Below are 19,436 nucleotides of genomic sequence, written 5' to 3'. Positions count from 1 at the left end.
GACAGTGGAAGACCATGGTAAAGAGGCTATGGCAATACCCAAGACTAGAGAACAATGGTTTGATTTTGTAGTGTCCTTCTCCTAGAAGAGCTGCTGACCATAGGTAAAGAGTCTCTTCTACCCTTAGAAAGGGGAAAGCGGCCAATGAACAATTGCAAGAGCAGTAGTTAACCCCTTGGGTGAAGATGAATTGTTTGGTAATCTCAGTGTTGTCAGATGAATGAGGACAGAGGAGAATCTGTAAAGAATAAGCCAGACTATTCGGTGTCTGTGTAGGCAAAGGGAAAGCGAACCGTACATTCTGTACTTTTGTCTTGAAAATAATCTGCTTCTTTATGTTATGGTAGACATTTTTAGTCGTGTTTTGGCAAGTTTTCAAGCAGCTTGCACTTCCATTAGCAGCTGAATTTGCCTTCGCCGAAGGACGAGGAATGTTGTTATTAATTCAGATGGAGACCGAGTCTGGTAAGTGCGTAACGTCACGAACTGGGGTAATCAATGGGAGGGGTCGTTTTCAAGTGTGAACGATGGCTGCATTAGCTGTTGCTTTCAGGTTGGAATTTTAACTGCCATGTAGTTCAGTCTTAGTTTGTATTTAGTCTCTATTTTTCTCTCTCTCTCATATATATATATATATATATATATATATATATATATATATATATATGCACATATATGTATATATATGTATATATATGAATATGTATATATATATGTATATATATATGTATATATATATATATATATATATATATATATGTATATATATATATATATGTATATATATATATATATATATATATATATATATATATATGTGTGTGTGTATATATATATATATATATATATATATATATATATATATATATATATATATATGTATATATATATATATATATATATATATATATGTGTGTGTGTATATATATATATATATATATATATATATATATATATATATATATATATATATATATATATAAACATATGAGAAAAAAAGAGACTAAATATAAACTGAGACTGAACTACATGGCAGTTAAAATACATATATATATATATATATATATATATATATATATATATATATATATATATATATATGTGTGTGTGTGTGTGTGTGTGTGTCCAAAACCTTGTATGAAAAATATGTAGAAGTTTGTGTTTTATACAGTGAGATTAATAACCTTTTTAAGATTACTATGACTCATAAATTTGTTGCGCCCGATCACTGAACTATGTTATAGATGACGTTGTGATAAGTCTAATCATTCTAATGGTAAGAGTGTAATTCCATCACAGTGGAGATATCCACAAAACCTCACAATTCAGCGTATTGACAGAGCAACATTGCATTTACCTGCTCAGAGGGGTAAGCAGTACCACTCGAACGATCACGTAAAATAAACAAAGCCTATAGTCAATTCTTTTTAGTGTGGCAGATTTGCACCGATTCACAGAGGTGCCCTTTTAGCTTGGAAAAGTTTCCTGATCACTGATTGGTTGGACAAGATAATTCTAACCAATCAGGTAGTAGGAAACTCCGAGCTAAAAAGCACCTATGGGAGTCAGTGCAAATGCACCTCATTAAAAAAATTGAGAGTAGGTTAAAAGCCACGAAATACAGACACATATTGAGCCAACCAACAGTTAAAACAAAACTAGAAATATAATGTTAGAACAAAGAAGGTACTCGTCTGAAGATTATTGGGCTGTATAAAGTGCATTCACGAACCTTTTTATAGTAAAGTGAAAAAAAAAACATGTTCCGATGTCTCATTATCCGTTGACACGGGATATATATATATATATATATATATATATATATATATATATATATATATATATATATATATATATATATGTATATATATATATACATACATATATGTTTCTTAAAAAGGTCCAAAGATTTAAGGAAATAAAAATAATCATAATATTTCGGCTACTACACATTGTGCTAAATATCGGGTTTTATGTGATACCCTTATTTTTTTTTTTTTTTTTTTTGGGGGGGGGGTCTTTTTAGGAAACATGTTAAACTGTTAAAATAGTTAAAATACAGTTAGAAGAAACACACACACACACACATACACACCTTTTTTTATCTTTGTATCAGGTTGTATGACCTGGGATCCTTAGCATTCCATAGGTTATCAATGAAAGAAATGTCTTTTTCATCTGTATTTTACAAAATACAAAGTCGACTGTTGTAAAGAAAACCTAGAAAAAATATGAAAATAGAAAAATATGTATAGTTTCTTTTCTATAGTAAAGTTGTGAATTGTACATAATTCTTTTTTTTTTTTTATTTTACTTTTACCATCGAAGCACTTTGATTTGTGATCAGTAACAGAAACTTGACAAGAGACAAAATCACATTTACAAATGAACGAACAATTAACTCTACCAATTACATTCTAGATATAGAAAATGATTTAATTATGAAAGTAATATATAATATATCAGTATTCACAAGGCGTTCACAAAAATATCCCTTGTATACGAAAGTATAGAATTATATAGCATTTTATAACATCACAGAATATCAATGGGTAGAGAAGGATTACATTTCACTTTTTTCATTTGAAGAACCTGCGGGTAAAGTGAAATGAAGAACTGATTTCATTAAATTTTCCATTTGGAAAATCACTATTTGAATTCAGAGAATGAAAAGAAGTTCGTGATTGTTACTGTAAAGAGATTGAATTAATTGAATGAGGAACAATGATTTCGTGAAATTCAGCTCCAAGAAATAATCTCAGTATGGGTGAAATGAATACAAAGGACGTTTGGCAAAATGGAACATATGAGAACTTAAATTAGGTAAATGATAATTGATTTCACATGGTAAACAAGTTGTAAGTAAATATATGCATTAAAATTTAGCTAAATAAACCTGTAGTGAAATGGAACTTAATATTTGATGAAATGGAAATTGTGGCAATGATATTTACATAATGAATCGATTCACTGATGCAGTGAACACGAGATTATTAATGTCATAATTATATTAATGATGATAAGCACCTGTGGATGTGATGCCAATTTGAGAACACACGTATATCACAGATTCGTTCAGGTGTGGCGGGATATCACAGCTTGATTGCTTAGTTAGGAAATGTAGAATATCTTCGATGAGGTAGAATAGAAAAGAGGAAAACATGAGAGTATCTTGAATGAAATATATCACGTGCAATTGAGTTCTTAAAATGTAAATTATAAACCATTATCATAGTTTTCTCACCATCTGCCCAGACTTTATATTTCAACTCGTATATTAATTTATTTACAATACATATAACCACATTAGATGTTTTCCTTAAATCTAACAAATTGATAAGTAGATTGGATTGTTTTTGTCTAACCTCTTAACAACGGAGGTTTCCACCTTGAGTGTCCCTAATGGCTCCTAAAGATAATGCCCTTTTGATGATTACCTGACATGAAACCAGTGTTCATGTTACAATACAATGAAGTGATGTTTCAAAGTATGCTTGGATTTGCCTTGACAATAGCCAGTATTGTTTCTATATTTCAGGTCCTGATTGTATTGCAACTGCACTTGTCAGTTGATATCTGGATTACAATTTGATATAATATCAAAGGACACTATTCTTTAACTATGGTTATTATAGTTAGCTGAGCAGACATGTGTACACACACACATCTTGACATAAACATTATCTGTATATATATATATATATATATATATATATATATATATATATATATATATATATATATATATATATATATATATATACACACACATACAGTAGGTCGCCTAAATTGAGGAATTAGTGGTTTTAGCTCCCAAGTTGTATAAGGTATCCAAGCCCTTCCACCTCGTCACGGTACAATCCTTTGGAAGGGTATCACAAGCGTTCAAGCGATGATTATCAATTAAGGCTCGCTCCTTGAAATGAGGATGTAATACTGAAATACTTGTTGAAGTTGTTGCTGACACTAAAAAGTAAATGACTCCCGTTTACCTCGATGTAAGAATTTCTCTCTTCTGATAGATAGGTACAACTAACTAAACTTCTTTCTGTATTAAACTATAGGTCTAGAGATGTTTGATTAAGAGTAATGATTGAATCTGATGAAATGATATTAGTATATAAAATGGTGATGAACATTTTAAGATATGCCTAAAGTGAAGAAAAACTATTTTGTAAAAGGAAGCGTGTAGTCAGTCAAGAGGAAACGCTGTAGGCACCAAAAACGGCTTTTGATATTTTTAGAAATCTATGATTAGCTTATGGAGCAGAGTTGTAAAATAAGGAATGGAAGAGGAAAAAACTAATGCAATTTTAGTGGTCGTTTTGAGTAAGGACATTACTGTATAAATAGAAAGGTTATAGATGAACTTTAGTAGAAGACCAGCACAGAAGCAAGTCATTTAGTGTGATGACCTTTAATGTCTTATGTATAGGGACTGAAACTATTGACGAATTGTAGCATTTCATCTCCAAATATTTGTTATATGTCACAAGGTAATTAGAGCCCAAGTCTTCTCTCCTTCCGAGGTAGAAACAAATGGACCAGACAATTGCTGCTGATGACTAGGAGGGTGTAGTTGAGGACACTAATCCAACATTCATGGACATGATATACATAACCGTCTATAGTTGCTTTCTCTTTGAATACCACTAAGGGTGGTATAGTCGTAATTTAAATCCCATATATATATATATATATATATATATATATATATATATATATATATATATATATATATATATATATATATATATATATATATATATATATTAAATCACGAAACGTCATGTATTACCCAAATATAAGAAAAGAGAAATAAAAAACACTTACTTAAGGTAAAGGTATATTCCTATGGAAATATATTATCCATTCTCTAAATATATAGCTGTAAACCTTGAGTGAGCCTTCATTCTGTAATACCTTTATATAGCAAATTCCAAAGCCCCAAACCCAAGGAACACTGATTCCTAGACTGTACAGTCTATTTCTTGTAATTTGTGTGGTATATATGAATATAAAATTGAGAGAAAAGGCAATACCTTATCGTTGAATTTTCATTTAATTATTACTTCACTCGCATTCATCTTTAGCTTTTCATTGAATATTATTTTAAGCAATTCTTAACCAACGGTAGGCTATTACATGTTGATATTATTTGTATATATTTATCATTTTCAAAATACAGTAGATGAACCAGGAAATTTTGATGCCAGTATGCATAAACCAATTTAATTTAGATAGTTTTTCTTTTAAATAAACGTATGTTCCTGTGGGTAAAGTTTCTTTTCAATATTATCTTGATCATTGTGCTATTGCTTTACTGTACTAGGTTAACCTATATATTCTCCGGAATTAATTAGAATTTAGTTGTTAATTGATAACTGACGTACAAATACAGTACCATTCCAAACGTTTAGGTTTATTTGAGAAATAATTTGTCCCTAGTGATGTTTGTAAAACCTAGAATAGGAAGTGTATCATCACATAAATTTTACAAAGAATAAACTTTGCAGAATAGGTTATCCTTGTTCCTTGGGCATGGGCGCTAAGACAGTTTGCTATTTTATTTCATTAGGTGGTGTTAAAATGTTTGCTTGCTTAGGAAAGTAGATATTACCACATCAAGATTTCCGATTATTTTTTTAAGCTACTCTATTGTTGGGAAATTCATCACTAAAAATTGATTTTGGAAATATTATGGTTTCTCTTTCTTTATTGCAGGCATACATTATTACTTTAAGGTTATCAAGTTTGCATGATCCTTATATTATGTTGACGATAATCTATTGGTCTTTTAAAAGTAATTTTCAGTGGAAAAATTACACCTCTGAGGATCATGAAAATGATATTCATCGGTTGAACGCTTGTGATATGGGTTTCACTGGTTGTTTTGTTTAATTGTTTTGTTTTGACATATTTATTTTTCTAGTGGAGCGGAATGTCATCCTCTCCCCCAAACCCTTCTTTTGAGATGGAACCAACGGTCCCTCTGGATACCTGGGTTGCAATACTGACTGCCTGTTTGTTAACATTTCAGTCTGTTAAGCATTCACTAGGGGATGTTTAATAGACAAATGTTAAGACATCAGCATATCTGTTCTTGCAATCCAGGATAGTCCTGCTCAAGGTGAAAGGAGGCCTAGCTAACTGCACTAACATTCTGTTAGTGGGCGATGGGGTCGCCAGTTCCCTACGCCGTATTAGGTGACTAAGTCGCCTAATCAGATTTTTCCCCTTTGAAACTTGGCTTAGGAGATCCTTCCTTGCGGAGCCTCTTAGGTCCACGTTCGATCACATCTTGATCTAAGCAGTTTCCTTGCTCTAATCCTTGTTGGTGGTCTTGACTAGAGTTTGTGTTATCATCAAATGGAGTGTATTGTGCTGAAGGCAAATTTGGAATTGATGTCTCACCTGCAGTGTCTGCTGTTATGGAAATACCTTTAACATTAGTGAAAGAATCGTCATCTCTCTTTCGCTTTAGTGATATGGGTGAAAAAGCTGGTGTTTTTTCAGAATCTTGATTGACAGAGGGTTGGTCTCTACTTGGGGTTGCCTGTTCTTCTTCATGATTACCTATTATTGGTTGGACTTCAGAATTGTCATTCTCTGGACGTGGTGGTGTTGCACTAGGTAGAGATTCTCTGCTTGGTACCACTGGTGTTGAAGCAGTTTGATTTGATGGATAGTTGCAACTCATTGGTCCAGTACCGTTAAGGGCATGCTCAAGATCATCAATCACACTATCTTCCTCTAAATTTCCAGACCTTAAGTAACTAAGACTGACATGATCGTTATACGCTGTATCTGGAGGCTCTGAGCTGTTTACAATGTCCAAAGCCTGTTGCCAAATTCTGTCAGAATTGTTTAGGTTATCCATCTCGTCATTTTCAAAAACACTTATGAATTCTGGGCTTGGAGGCCCATCATACCTGTTAGGAAGAAAAATTGTAACTGAATCATTGAAAACGTATAAATAACAATTAAAAGTTTGAAATTTTATTCAATATTGATTTAAAGATAAAGTTAAGATAAAAGGTATGGCAAATCAAGGTTCATAACTATGTAAAGGTTGCAGTAGATATCACTCACATCATTGTTCCTATCAAGAGAATCATGAATAATTAAACTTTGGGAAAAATTAAGTTCCTGTTATTCAAACTGTAGTTTATATTTCATTGGTATTTTTTTTTTTTGTAAATTTTAGTTTCCATCTTATTTTCTGTATGTATCAGAAAAAATATTTTTGGAGCAAATTAAACGGCATGTAAGGTAAACGTTATAAGGGGATGTGAATTCACGTGTTTGTCAAAGCATCTTATTTATGCCAATGTTATGTAAAACTTGTGTTTTATGGTAATTACTTTAAAAGAACCCCCCCCCCCACTATGGTCCTCAATCCCCAATTTCGTCAAAAAGCACACTTGAATCCATAAGAGTAGATGTGGTTGGATGCAGATAGTACTACTACTATTACTACTCCGATAATAATCTGCTGTAAGGCAGGTTCTATCATGGATTGGTCGCCCTCCATAATTCACAATTCATGGCCACCTCTTTTAGCTCTTGGTACCTTCTTTCTCCCTTTAGGTCATCTAGCATGACTTACTTTTCCTTCCTCTGGGTCTTTTATCCTTCAAATTTACCTTCTATAATAATGTCCTTCAGTAACCCATCTCCTCTTAAAATGTGTCCTATCCAGTTTTTTGGGGTTCGAGCCATGTCGTCCTGATGGAAGTTCCTCATTGGTAGCTTCTGCTTGGGATATTTCTACAAGTGATATACCAGAGAAATTTTACCTTAGAGGTATCAACAGAGTTCTGACCTCAGGAGCGAAGATCCCAAGAAAGATTCGAACACTCTTCGAACTATTCTGGGCCTGTCCCCACTAAACAAATTCATTTTGAACGACAAGTTCCAGATGCTGACTATCTCGCAAATACGGACCCTACTACCTCCGGGGGTCTGCACCGTCTCCATAGATCTTATAGACACCTATTGGCATCTTCCGATAGGTCGGCGCTTCTCCCCCTACCTTGGTTTCAGACTGGCAAGAAAGGCCTACGTATTCAAAGCTATGCCCTTCGGGCTCAGTATAGCTCCAAGGATTTTCACAAAACTAGTCGTGGCCATTGTCCAACAACTTTGGAACAGAGGCCTTCAGGTGATGGTGTACTTGGACGACTGGTTAGTCTGTGCTGCAACGAAGTTGGAATGTCTTCAAACAGCCCAAGAGGTCATGAACTTCCTACAATTTCTGGGCTTCCAAATCAACCTCGAGAAGTCCAGGTTATCTCCAGCTCGGAAATTCCAGTGGCTAGGACTTCACTGGAACCTACAGTCACAAACCCCCTCTCTACTACAAGGTAAGAGAAAGAAAATCGCAAACTCAGTCAGGTTCCTACTTCATTCAAAATTACTCACCAGACGACAACAAGAAAGGGTCTTGGGGTCGTTACATTTTGCTGCCATAACAGACCCAATCTTGAAAGCAAGGCTCAAAGATGCCAACAGAGTCTGGAGAAGAAAGGCATCCAATGCTCGTAAATATCTTTGCCACAAAACCCCGGCCTTATTGCCAAAAGTCTATCGAACGATGTCCCTCTTCCGTACCCTCCTCCTTCCGTGACTATTCACACGGACGCCTCATAACAAGGTTGGGGAGGACACTCCTCTTCCAAGAAAGTGCAGGGTGAGTGGTTGATTGCAGGTCAGAAGTTTCACATCAATGTTCTGGAGGCTATGGTAGTGTTTCTGACTCTGAAAAGACTATGCCCAAAGGCGAAATCACACATCAAATTGGTCATCGACAACAACACAATAGTGCACTGTGTCAACAGCCAGGGCTCCAGATCTTCTCAGATCAACCATGTAATCCTAGCCATTCTCTCTCTAGCAAAAAGGTGAAAATGGCATCTTTCAGCAGTTCACCTGGAAGGGGTTTGCAATGTGACGGCGGACGCCGTGTCGATTTTCAAGCCTCAGGAAACAGAATGGTCTCTGGACATAAAATCATTCTGTTTCATTCTAGAGCAAGTCCCAGGACTGCAACTTGATCTCTCTGTGATTAGCTTCAACAAAAAAGTCCCCTATATGTAGCACCAAACTTGGACCGGGAAGCGACAGGAATGGATGTGATGTGTCAGAATTGGACCCAGTGGTCTCATCTACCTTTTTCCTCCATTCAACCTCCTACTGAAAGTACTGAACAAACTGCGGACTCTAGTGGCTCCCAAGTGGCCCAAGAGAAATTGGTACCTTCTTGTTCTGGAACTCAAACCCCTCCAGATCCCTCTACCATCTCCAGTGCTGTCCAGGTTGTTCAACAGATAACTGTCTTCGCTTCCTCTTGGATAACGAAAACCCTTCAGCTAAGATAACGAAAACCCTTCAGCTAATGATTTTCTCGTCCTCACGGCTCAAAGAAAATTTGGAGTTGCAAGGGTAAGAATTGACTTCATAGAAAGTAAAAGTCCAACACCACAAAACGACAATATTTGTCTTCCTAGAAAAAATGGGTTGCGTTTGGGAAAAGTCATCAGCCCTCTTCTCTTTCTATGGACTTCTGTATTTCTTTCTTCATTTCACTACATGATCAAGGTGTAGCCTCTACAACTATTACTTCATGTAAGTTTGCACTAACTAGACCGATCGCATATGCTTTTGATATCTAACTCAATAGTGAGCTATTCAATAAGACCCTGAAGGCTTGTGCTAAACTGAAGCCTAATGCTCCTCCCAAGGCTATTTCATGGTCGTTGGATAAAGTCATGCACTTTGCCTCTTCGACAGATAACGCCTCTGCCTCTTTGTGGGATCTTACTCAAAAATCTATCTTTTTACTTGGTATGGCTTCTGGTGCTAGAGTCAGTGAGATTGTGTCCCTTTCAAGGGATGATGGCCAAATTGATTTCTCGGAATCAGGAGAGGTAATTCTTTATCCAGATCCTGCATTCTTGGCGAAAAACGAACTTCCCTCGAAATGCTGGGGCCCTGGAAGATTTTGCCACTATAGGAGGACCCTTCTCTGTGCCCTGTGGAGAGCCTTAAAGCCTACCTATCCAAGAGCAGGTCCTTCAAGGGGGGTCAACTCTTTAAAGGGGAGTCGACAGGATCTAACCTTTCTCTGACACAGTTAAGGTCCAAACTCACCTTCTTCATCAGAAGGGCTGACTCAGAAAGTATTCCAGCAGGTCATGACCTTACTAGAAAAGTTTCCTTTTCCTTAAATTTTTTTTCCATATATGTCCTTCACAGGCTTATAGGCTTACACAGGATGGAAATCTTCAATATTGTTCTTCAAACATTACCTACGCCAGTTGAAAGAGATTAAACACTTTTTGGTGGCCGTTGGTAGTGTGATTAAACCAGCTTCTTAAGTGTTGTATATGGACTCTTATAGACTGTATAGTTGAGACTTCCGAGTCTGCACTGTTCCTCTTTTCAATGCACTATTTAATATTATAAAGCATTTAAGGTGACATTTTTCCATGTATGTCATGAGTGTTACTATTTTATTACTCTGTTACATAATTTTGGGGGTGGAAGTCCGGTTTTCTGTAGATATTTACTACATATAATGTTACAATTGATTACTGTTACATTTATGCATCTTTTGAAAACAATAAAAGACTGCTTTTCCTTTTTGTGTTTTCTTTCATTGTACCTACTGTACAAAATAAAAGTAGTGTATCTCAATTTTTAACCCTCCTTTTATAGACTTTGATCTTTTCATCCTCTGGAGACAAGATCCTCTCCACAGTGAGTGGGACTGTGACGTTGATTTCCTTTGCTCCTACTTTTTAGAAACATATCGCTTGCTCCATAGATTGGTATCATAGTTACCAATGCTACTGGAAGTGTGATCATGTCTATGGGGTGTAAAGGGTTAAAACTCTCCTGGCCACAACTGAGAATAATTCTCTGGTACACTTCTGTACCAACCGTGTGTCACACGATCTTACATAGTTCATTTTGTGCTTGTATCTTCGCTCTCCCCTCGCACTGAAAAGAACCTGAAAAAACATGTCTGTTTTTCTCATCGGTAACGGTGTCGATTTTGAACAGGAAATTTCCTGTTGCTTGAGCTTTTGTTTATAAAGGAGTGTGTTCTATAATAAACTCACTCAGTTGCTTTCATCCTGTCTTTGAGTCACAACCTTCTCTCGGCCCGTCACACTTCCATCAGAACGACATGGTTCAAGCCCAAAAAACAGATTTTGACATTGGAAAAATCTATTTCTGGGTGATATAGCCATGTTGTCTTGATCTCCCGCCCGTTACTTTCTATCCCCTCCCAATTCTCAGTGTGGGACCTCCCGTCATGTGATGGCCACTCCTGGAATGTTTCAATTGGAAACTCTGTTAGTTGTAGCACATTGAGATCAGGAGTTGTAAAAGCTCACTTGCCTATGTCCTTCCCTCTACCCTTATCCTTCGAGACAAGGTTAACTTCGGGGAAGGATAGCCATGGCTTGTTATTAACATGTCCCTGATTTATAAAGGTTAAAGGTGTCTGGTTTCAGTTCCAGTTTCAACAGAATAGATGCTCACCAGAACGTCAGCCGGGCAAGCCCAACCCCCCACTTTGGTGCCCAACCACAGCAGTGGCCTCCCCAGTAAACAGCTTAAACTCATGGTCCTGGGCGGGGATCGATCTGCTGCCATGCGAATGCTAGGCAAACACGTTACCACTGTACTAGCCACGATATCTCTCTGTTGATACCTCAAAGGTAAAATTTATCTGGTATATCACTTGCAGAAATATTCAAAGCAGAAGCTGCCAATGAGGAACTTCCATCAAGACAACATGGTCATCTCACCCAAAAATAGATTTTTCCCATGTCAAAATCCGTTTTTCTTCTTTCTTTTTATTGTTGCAATTATGGTTCTCTCTTCTTCAACTATTCTCAGTACTGTTTCATTTGTTTTGTGGTATGGTAATAATAATGTTTCAACTCCAGACCCTTTCGAGTTTTCTGCAGTCTGCTGCCTCCTTTCGCATTCCACTCAGTGTCTCTCCAAAACTTCTACTTTGTGTATTGGAAGGTGGGGTTTATTCTTACCCAGGCAATGACATAACCGAATATTTGCACCATAACCCATCAGTTGTAATGGTATAGTGTTGTTCCTCAGATATCTGTGCTACTGTTCATATTTTGGACAATACTAGTTGGAAAAACAGAAACCTACAAGCCCAATGACTCCTTTTCGGGAAAGTAGCCCAGTGGTGAAAGGAAACAAGAGAACAGCAAATAAACTCTGGTACTGTCCGGGAAAATCTGAAAGCAAACGACAGAATCGCTTAACAAACTAATTGAACGATGGTGCGAGATTGATATAGGATCTAGATCGGGAATAAGAAATTTATTAGGCCATAAGATCCTGTCCAGCAAATTAAGAACTCTAAAATTACAGAAAGATCATTGCTCAAAATCAATCAATAACGTTTAAAATGCTTCCAGAAGATCAAAATTGCAGATAGATCATTGCTCAGAATGCATCTGTTATGTCTAAAACGCTTCCAGAAGACTAAAATTACAGAAAAATCATTTCTCAAAATACATCTCTAATGTTCTCAGAAGACTAAAATTACAGAAAGATCATTTCTCAAAATGCATCTTTAACGTTAAAAGCGCTTCCAGAAGACTAAAATTACAGAAAGATCATTTCTCAGAATGCATCTTTAATGTTCTCAGAAGACTAAAATTACAGAAAGATCATTTCTCAAAATGCATCTTTAACGTTGAAAATGCTTCCAGAAGACTGAAATTACTGAAAGATCATTTCTCAAAATGCATCTTTAACATTGAAAACGCTTCCAGAAGACTGAAATTACAGAAAGATCATTTCTCAAAATGTATCTTCAACATTGAAAACGCTTCCAGAAGACTAAAATTACAGAAAGACCATTCCTCAAAATGTATCTTCAACATTGAAAATGCTTCCAGAAGACTGAAATTACAGAAAGATCATTTCTCAAAATGCGTCTTTAACATTGAAAACGCTTCCAGAAGACTGAAATTACAGAAAGATCATTTCTCAAAGTGTATCTTTAATGTTCTCAGAAGACTAAAATTACAGAAAGATCATTTCTCAAAATTCATCTTTAACGCTGAAAACGTTTCCAGAAGACTAAAATTACAGAAAGATCATTTCTCAAAATGCATCTTTAACGTTAAAAACGCTTCCAGAAGACTAAAATTACAGAAAGATCATTTCTCAAAATGCATCTTTAACGTTAAAAACGCTTCCAGAACACTAAAATTACAGAAAGATCATTTCTCAAAATGCATCTTCAACCTTGAAAACGCTTCCAGAAGACTAAAATTACAGAAAGATCATTTCTCAAAATGCATCTTTAACGTTGAAAATGCTTCCAGAAGACTGAAATTACATAAAGATCATTTCTCAAAATTCATCTTTAACGTTTAAAACGCTTCCAGAAGACTAAAATTACAGAGAGATCATCTCTCAAAATGCATCTTTAACATTGAAAACGCTTCCAGAAGACTAAAATTACAGAAAGATCATTTCTCAAAATGCATCTTTAACGTTAAAAACGCTTCCAGAAGACTAAAATTACAGAAAGATCATTTCTCAAAATGTATCTTCAACATTGAAAACTCTTCCAGAAGACTAAAATTACAGAAAGATCATTTCTCAAAATGCATCTTCAACCTTGAAAACGCTTCCAGAAGACTAAAATTACAGAAAGATCATTTCTCAAAAGGCATCTCTAAAGTTGAAAACGCTTCCAGAAGACTAAAATTACAGAAAGATAATTTCTCAAAATGTATCTTCAACATTGAGAACGCTTCCAGAAGACTGAAATTACAGAAAGATCATTTCTCAAAATGTATCTTCAACAATGAAAACGCTTCCAGAAGACTAAAATTACAGAAAGATCATTTCTCAAAATGCGTCTTTAACATTGAAAACGCTTCCAGAAGACTGAAATTACAGAAAGATCATTTCTCAGAATGCATCTTCAATGTTCTCAGAAGACTAAAATTACAGAAAGATCATTTCTCAAAATGTATCTTCAACATTGAAAACACTTCCAGAAGACTAAAATTACAGAGAGATCATTTCTCAAAATGCATCTTTAACATTGAAAACGCTTCCAGAAGACTGAAATTACAGAAAGATCATTTCTCAAAATGTATCTTCAACATTGAGAACGCTTCCAGAAGACTGAAATTACAGAAAGATCATTTCTCAGAATGCATCTTTAATGTTCTCAGAAGACTAAAATTACAGATATCATTTCTCAAAATGCATCCTTAACGTTAAAAATGCTTCCAGAAGACTGAAATTACAGAGAGATCATTTCTCAAAATGCATCTTTAACATTGAAAACGCTTCCAGAAGACTGAAATTACAGAAAGATCATTTCTCAGAATGCATCTTTAATGTTCTCAGAAGACTAGAATTACAGAAAGATCATTTCTCAAAATGCATCTTTAACCTTGAAAACGCTTCCAGAAGACTAAAATTACAGAAAGATCATTTCTCAAAATGCATCTTTAACGTTGTAAACGCTTCCAGAAGACTAAAATTACAGAGATCATTTCTCAAAATGCATCTTTAATGTTCTCAGAATACTAAAATTACAGAAAGATTGTTTCTAAAAATGCATTTTTAACGTTGAAAACGCTTCCAGAAGACTAAAATTACAGAAAGATCATTTCTCAAAATGCATCTTTAACGTTGGAAACGCTTCCAGAAGACTAAAATTACAGAAAGATCATTTCTCAAAATGTATCTTCAACATTGAAAACGCTTCCAGAAGACTGATATTACAGAAAGATCTTTTCTCAGAATGCATCTTTAATGTTTTCAGAAGACTAAAATTACAGAAAGATCATTTCTCAAAATGCATCTTTAACGTTAAAAACGCTTCCAGAAGACTAAAATTACTGAAAGATCATTTCTCAAAATTCATCTTTAACGTTGTAAACGCTTCCAGAAGACTAAAATTACAGAAAGATCCTTTCTGAAAATGCATCTTTAACCTTGAAAATGCTTCCAGAAGACTAAAATTACGGAAAGATCATTCCTCAAAATGCATCTTTAACGTTGAAAACGCTTCCATAAGACTAAAATTACGGAGAGATCATTTCTCAAAATGCATCTTTAACATTGAAAACGCTTCCAGAAGAATACAGAAAGATAATTTCTCAAAATGCATCTTTAACATTGTGAGCGCTTCCAGAGGAATACAGAAAGGTCATTTTTCAAAATGCATCTTTAACGTTGAAAACGCTTCCAGAAGACTGAAATTACAGAGAGATCATTTCTCAAAATGCATCTTTAACGTTGTGAGCGCTTCCAGAAGACTTAAATTACAGAAAGATAATTTCTCAAAATGCATCTTTAACGTTGAAAACGCTTCCAGAAGACTAAAATTACAGAGAGATCATTTCTCAAAATGCATCTTTAACGTTGTGAGCGCTTCCAGAAGACTTAAATTACAGAAAGATAATTTCTCAAAATGCATCTTTAACGTTGAAAACGCTTCCAGAAGACTAAAATTACGGAGAGATCATTTCTCAAAATGCATCTTTAACCTTGAAAACACTTCCAGAAGACTAAAATTACGGAGAGATCATTTCTCAAAATGCATCTTTAACCTTGAAAACACTTCCAGAAGACTAAAATTACGGAGAGATCATTTCTCAAAATGCATCTTTAACGTTGTAAGCGCTTCCAAAAGACTAAAATTACTAAAAGATCATTTCCCAAAATGCATCTTTAACGTTAAAAACGCTTCCAGAAGACTAAAATTACGAAGAAATCATTTCTCAAAATGCATCTACAACATTGAAAACACTTCCAGAAGACTAAAATTACGGAGAGACCATTTCTCAAAATGCATCTTTAACATTGAAAACGCTTCCAGAAGAATACAGAAAGATCATTTCTCAAAATGCATCTTTAACATTGAAAACGCTTCCAGAAGAATACAGAAAGGTCATTTTTCAAAATGCATCTTTAACATTGAAAACGCTTCCAGAAGAATACAGAAAGATCATTTCTCAAAATGCATCTTTAACATTGAAAACGCTTCCAGAAGAATACAGAAAGATCATTTCTCAAAATGCATCTTTGACATTGAAAACGCTTCCAGAAGACTGAAATTACAGAGAGATCATTTCTCAAAATGCATCTTTAACGTTGAAAACGCTTTCAAAAGACTGAAATTACAGAAAGATCATTTCTCAAAATGCATCTTTAACGTTGAAAACGCTTCCAGAAGACTGAAATTACAGAAAGATCATTTCTCAAAATGCATCTATAACGTTGAAAACGCTTCCAGAAGACTGAAATTACAGAAAGGTCATTTCTCAAAATGCATCTTTATTTAACGTTGAAAACGCTTTCAGAAGACTGAAATTACAGAAAGATCATTTTTCAAAATGCATCTTTAACGTTGAAAACGCTTCCAGAAGACTGAAATTACAGAAAGGTCATTTCTCAAAATGCATCTTTATTTAACGTTGAAAACACTTTCAGAAGACTGAAATTACAGAAAGATCATTTCTCAAAATGCATCTTTAACGTTGAAAACGCTTCCAGAAGACTGAAATTACAGAAAGATCATTTTTCAAAATGCATCTTTATTTAACGTTGAAAACGCTTCCAGAAGACTGAAATTACAGAAAGATCATTTCTCAAAATGCATCTTTAACGTTGAAAACGCTTCCAGAAGACTGAAATTACAGAAAGATCATTTCTCAAAATGCATCTTTAACGTTGAAAACGCTTTCAGAAGACTGAAATTACAGAAAGATCATTTCTAAAAATGCATCTTTAACGTTGAAAACGCTTCCAGAAGAATACAGAAAGATCATTTCTCAAAATGCATCTTTAACATTGAAAACGCTTCCAGAAGAATACAGAAAGGTCATTTTTCAAAATGCATCTTTAACATTGAAAACGCTTCCAGAAGAATACAGAAAGATCATTTCTCAAAATGCATCTTTAACATTGAAAATGCTTCCAGAAGAATACAGAAAGATCATTTCTCAAAATGCATCTTTGACATTGAAAACGCTTCCAGAAGACTGAAATTACAGAGAGATCATTTCTCAAAATGCATCTTTAACGTTGAAAACGCTTCCAGAAGACTGAAATTACAGAAAGATCATTTCTCAAAATGCATCTATAACGTTGAAAACGCTTCCAGAAGACTGAAATTACAGAAAGGTCATTTCTCAAAATGCATCTTTATTTAACGTTGAAAACGCTTTCAGAAGACTGAAATTACAGAAAGATCATTTCTCAAAATGCATCTTTAACGTTGAAAACGCTTCCAGAAGACTGAAATTACAGAAAGATCATTTCTCAAAATGCATCTATAACGTTGAAAACGCTTCCAGAAGACTGAAATTACAGAAAGGTCATTTCTCAAAATGCATCTTTATTTAACGTTGAAAACGCTTTCAGAAGACTGAAATTACAGAAAGATCATTTTTCAAAATGCATCTTTAACGTTGAAAACGCTTCCAGAAGACTGAAATTACAGAAAGGTCATTTCTCAAAATGCATCTTTATTTAACGTTGAAAACACTTTCAGAAGACTGAAATTACAGAAAGATCATTTCTCAAAATGCATCTTTAACGTTGAAAACGCTTCCAGAAGACTGAAATTACAGAAAGATCATTTTTCAAAATGCATCTTTATTTAACGTTGAAAACGCTTCCAGAAGACTGAAATTACAGAAAGATCATTTCTCAAAATGCATCTTTAACGTTGAAAACGCTTCCAGAAGACTGAAATTACAGAAAGATCATTTCTCAAAATGCATCTTTAACGTTGAAAACGCTTTCAGAAGACTGAAATTACAGAAAGATCATTTCTAAAAATGCATCTTTAACGTTGAAAACGCTTCCAGAAGACTGAAATTACAGAAAGATCATTTTTCAAAATGCATCTTTATTTAACGTTGAAAACGCTTCCAGAAGACTGAAATTACAGAAAGATCATTTCTCAAAATGCATCTTTAACGTTGAAAACGCTTCCAGAAGACTGAAATTACAGAAAGATCATTTCTCAAAATGCATCTTTAACGTTGAAAACGCTTCCAGAAGACTGAAATTACAGAAAGATCATTTCTCAAAATGCATCTTTAACGTTGAAAACGCTTCCAGAAGACTGAAATTACAGAAAGGTCATTTCTGAAAATGCATCTTTAACTTTGAAAACGCTTCCAGAAGACTGAAATTACAGAAAGATAATTTTTTCAAAATGCATCTTTAACGTTGAAAACGCTTCAGAAGACAAGAATTACAGAAAGATCATTTCTCAAAATGCCACTTTAATGTTGAAAACGCTTCCAGAAGACAACAATTACAGAAAGATCCTTTCTCAAAATGCCTCTTTTAACGTTAAAAACGCTTCCAGAAGACAAAAATTACAGAAACATCATTTATCAAAATGCCTTTTTAACATTAAAAACGCTTCCAGAAGACAAAAATTACAGAAAGATAATTTCTCAAAATGCCTCTTTAACATTAAAAACGCTTCCAGAAGACAAAAATTACAGAAAGATCATTTCTCAAAATGCCTCTTTAACATTAAAAACGCTTCCAGAAGACAAAAATTACAGAAAGATAATTTCTCAAAATGCCTCTTTAACATTAAAAACGCTTCCAGAAGACTAAAATTACAGAAAGATCATTTCTCAAAATGTATCTTCAACATTGAAAACGCTTCCAGACGACTAAAATTACAGAAAGATAATTTCTCAAAATTAATTTTTAACGTTAAAAACGCTTCAAAATGCATCTTTAACGTTAAAAACGCTTCCAGAAGACAAAAATTACAGAAAGATCATTTCTCAAAATGCCTCTTTAACATTAAAAACGCTTCCAGACGACTAAAATTACTGAAAAATCATTTCTCAAAATGCCTCTTTAACATTAAAAACGCTTCCAGAAGACTAAAATTACTGGAAGATCATTTCTCAAAATTCATTTTTAACGTTAAAAACGCTTCCAGAAGACTGAAATTACAGAAAGATCATTTCTCAAAATGCATCTTTAACGTTGAAAACGCTTCCAGAAGACTGAAATTACAGAAAGGTCATTTCTGAAAATGCATCTTTAACTTTGAAAACGCTTCCAGAAGACTGAAATTACAGAAAGATAATTTTTTCAAAATGCATCTTTAACGTTGAAAACGCTTCAGAAGACAAGAATTACAGAAAGATCATTTCTCAAAATGCCACTTTAATGTTGAAAACGCTTCCAGAAGACAACAATTACAGAAAGATCCTTTCTCAAAATGCCTCTTTAACGTTAAAAACGCTTCCAGAAGACAAAAATTACAGAAACATCATTTATCAAAATGCCTCTTTAACATTAAAAACGCTTCCAGAAGACAAAAATTACAGAAAGATAATTTCTCAAAATGCCTCTTTAACATTAAA

General features: G+C 34.5%; 2 protein-coding genes across 3 annotated transcripts in view; one reads left to right on the top strand and one right to left on the bottom strand.

Annotated features, from left to right (window-relative positions):
* The window catches only part of ArgRS-m (arginyl-tRNA synthetase, mitochondrial), a 644,356-nt gene that overhangs the window by 53,261 nt on the left and 571,659 nt on the right, over positions 1 to 19,436 (top strand). The window lies entirely within an intron of this gene.
* LOC137658740 (uncharacterized) overlaps positions 5,682 to 19,436 on the bottom strand; it is a 33,041-nt gene continuing 19,286 nt past the window's right edge. For both annotated transcript variants that reach the window (XM_068393761.1, XM_068393762.1), the window contains exon 2: positions 5,682 to 6,932. In XM_068393761.1, the coding sequence (XP_068249862.1) occupies positions 6,221 to 6,932 (712 nt within the window). In that variant the 3' untranslated portion in view covers positions 5,682 to 6,220. The remainder of the gene's footprint in view (positions 6,933 to 19,436) is intronic.

This window comes from Palaemon carinicauda, chromosome 19 (assembly GCF_036898095.1).
Source record: "Palaemon carinicauda isolate YSFRI2023 chromosome 19, ASM3689809v2, whole genome shotgun sequence".
NCBI classification, from domain to species: Eukaryota; Metazoa; Arthropoda; class Malacostraca; order Decapoda; family Palaemonidae; genus Palaemon; species Palaemon carinicauda.
The sequence above is the reverse complement of the archived record's forward strand: the minus strand, read 5'-3'. Positions and strand labels throughout refer to the sequence as shown.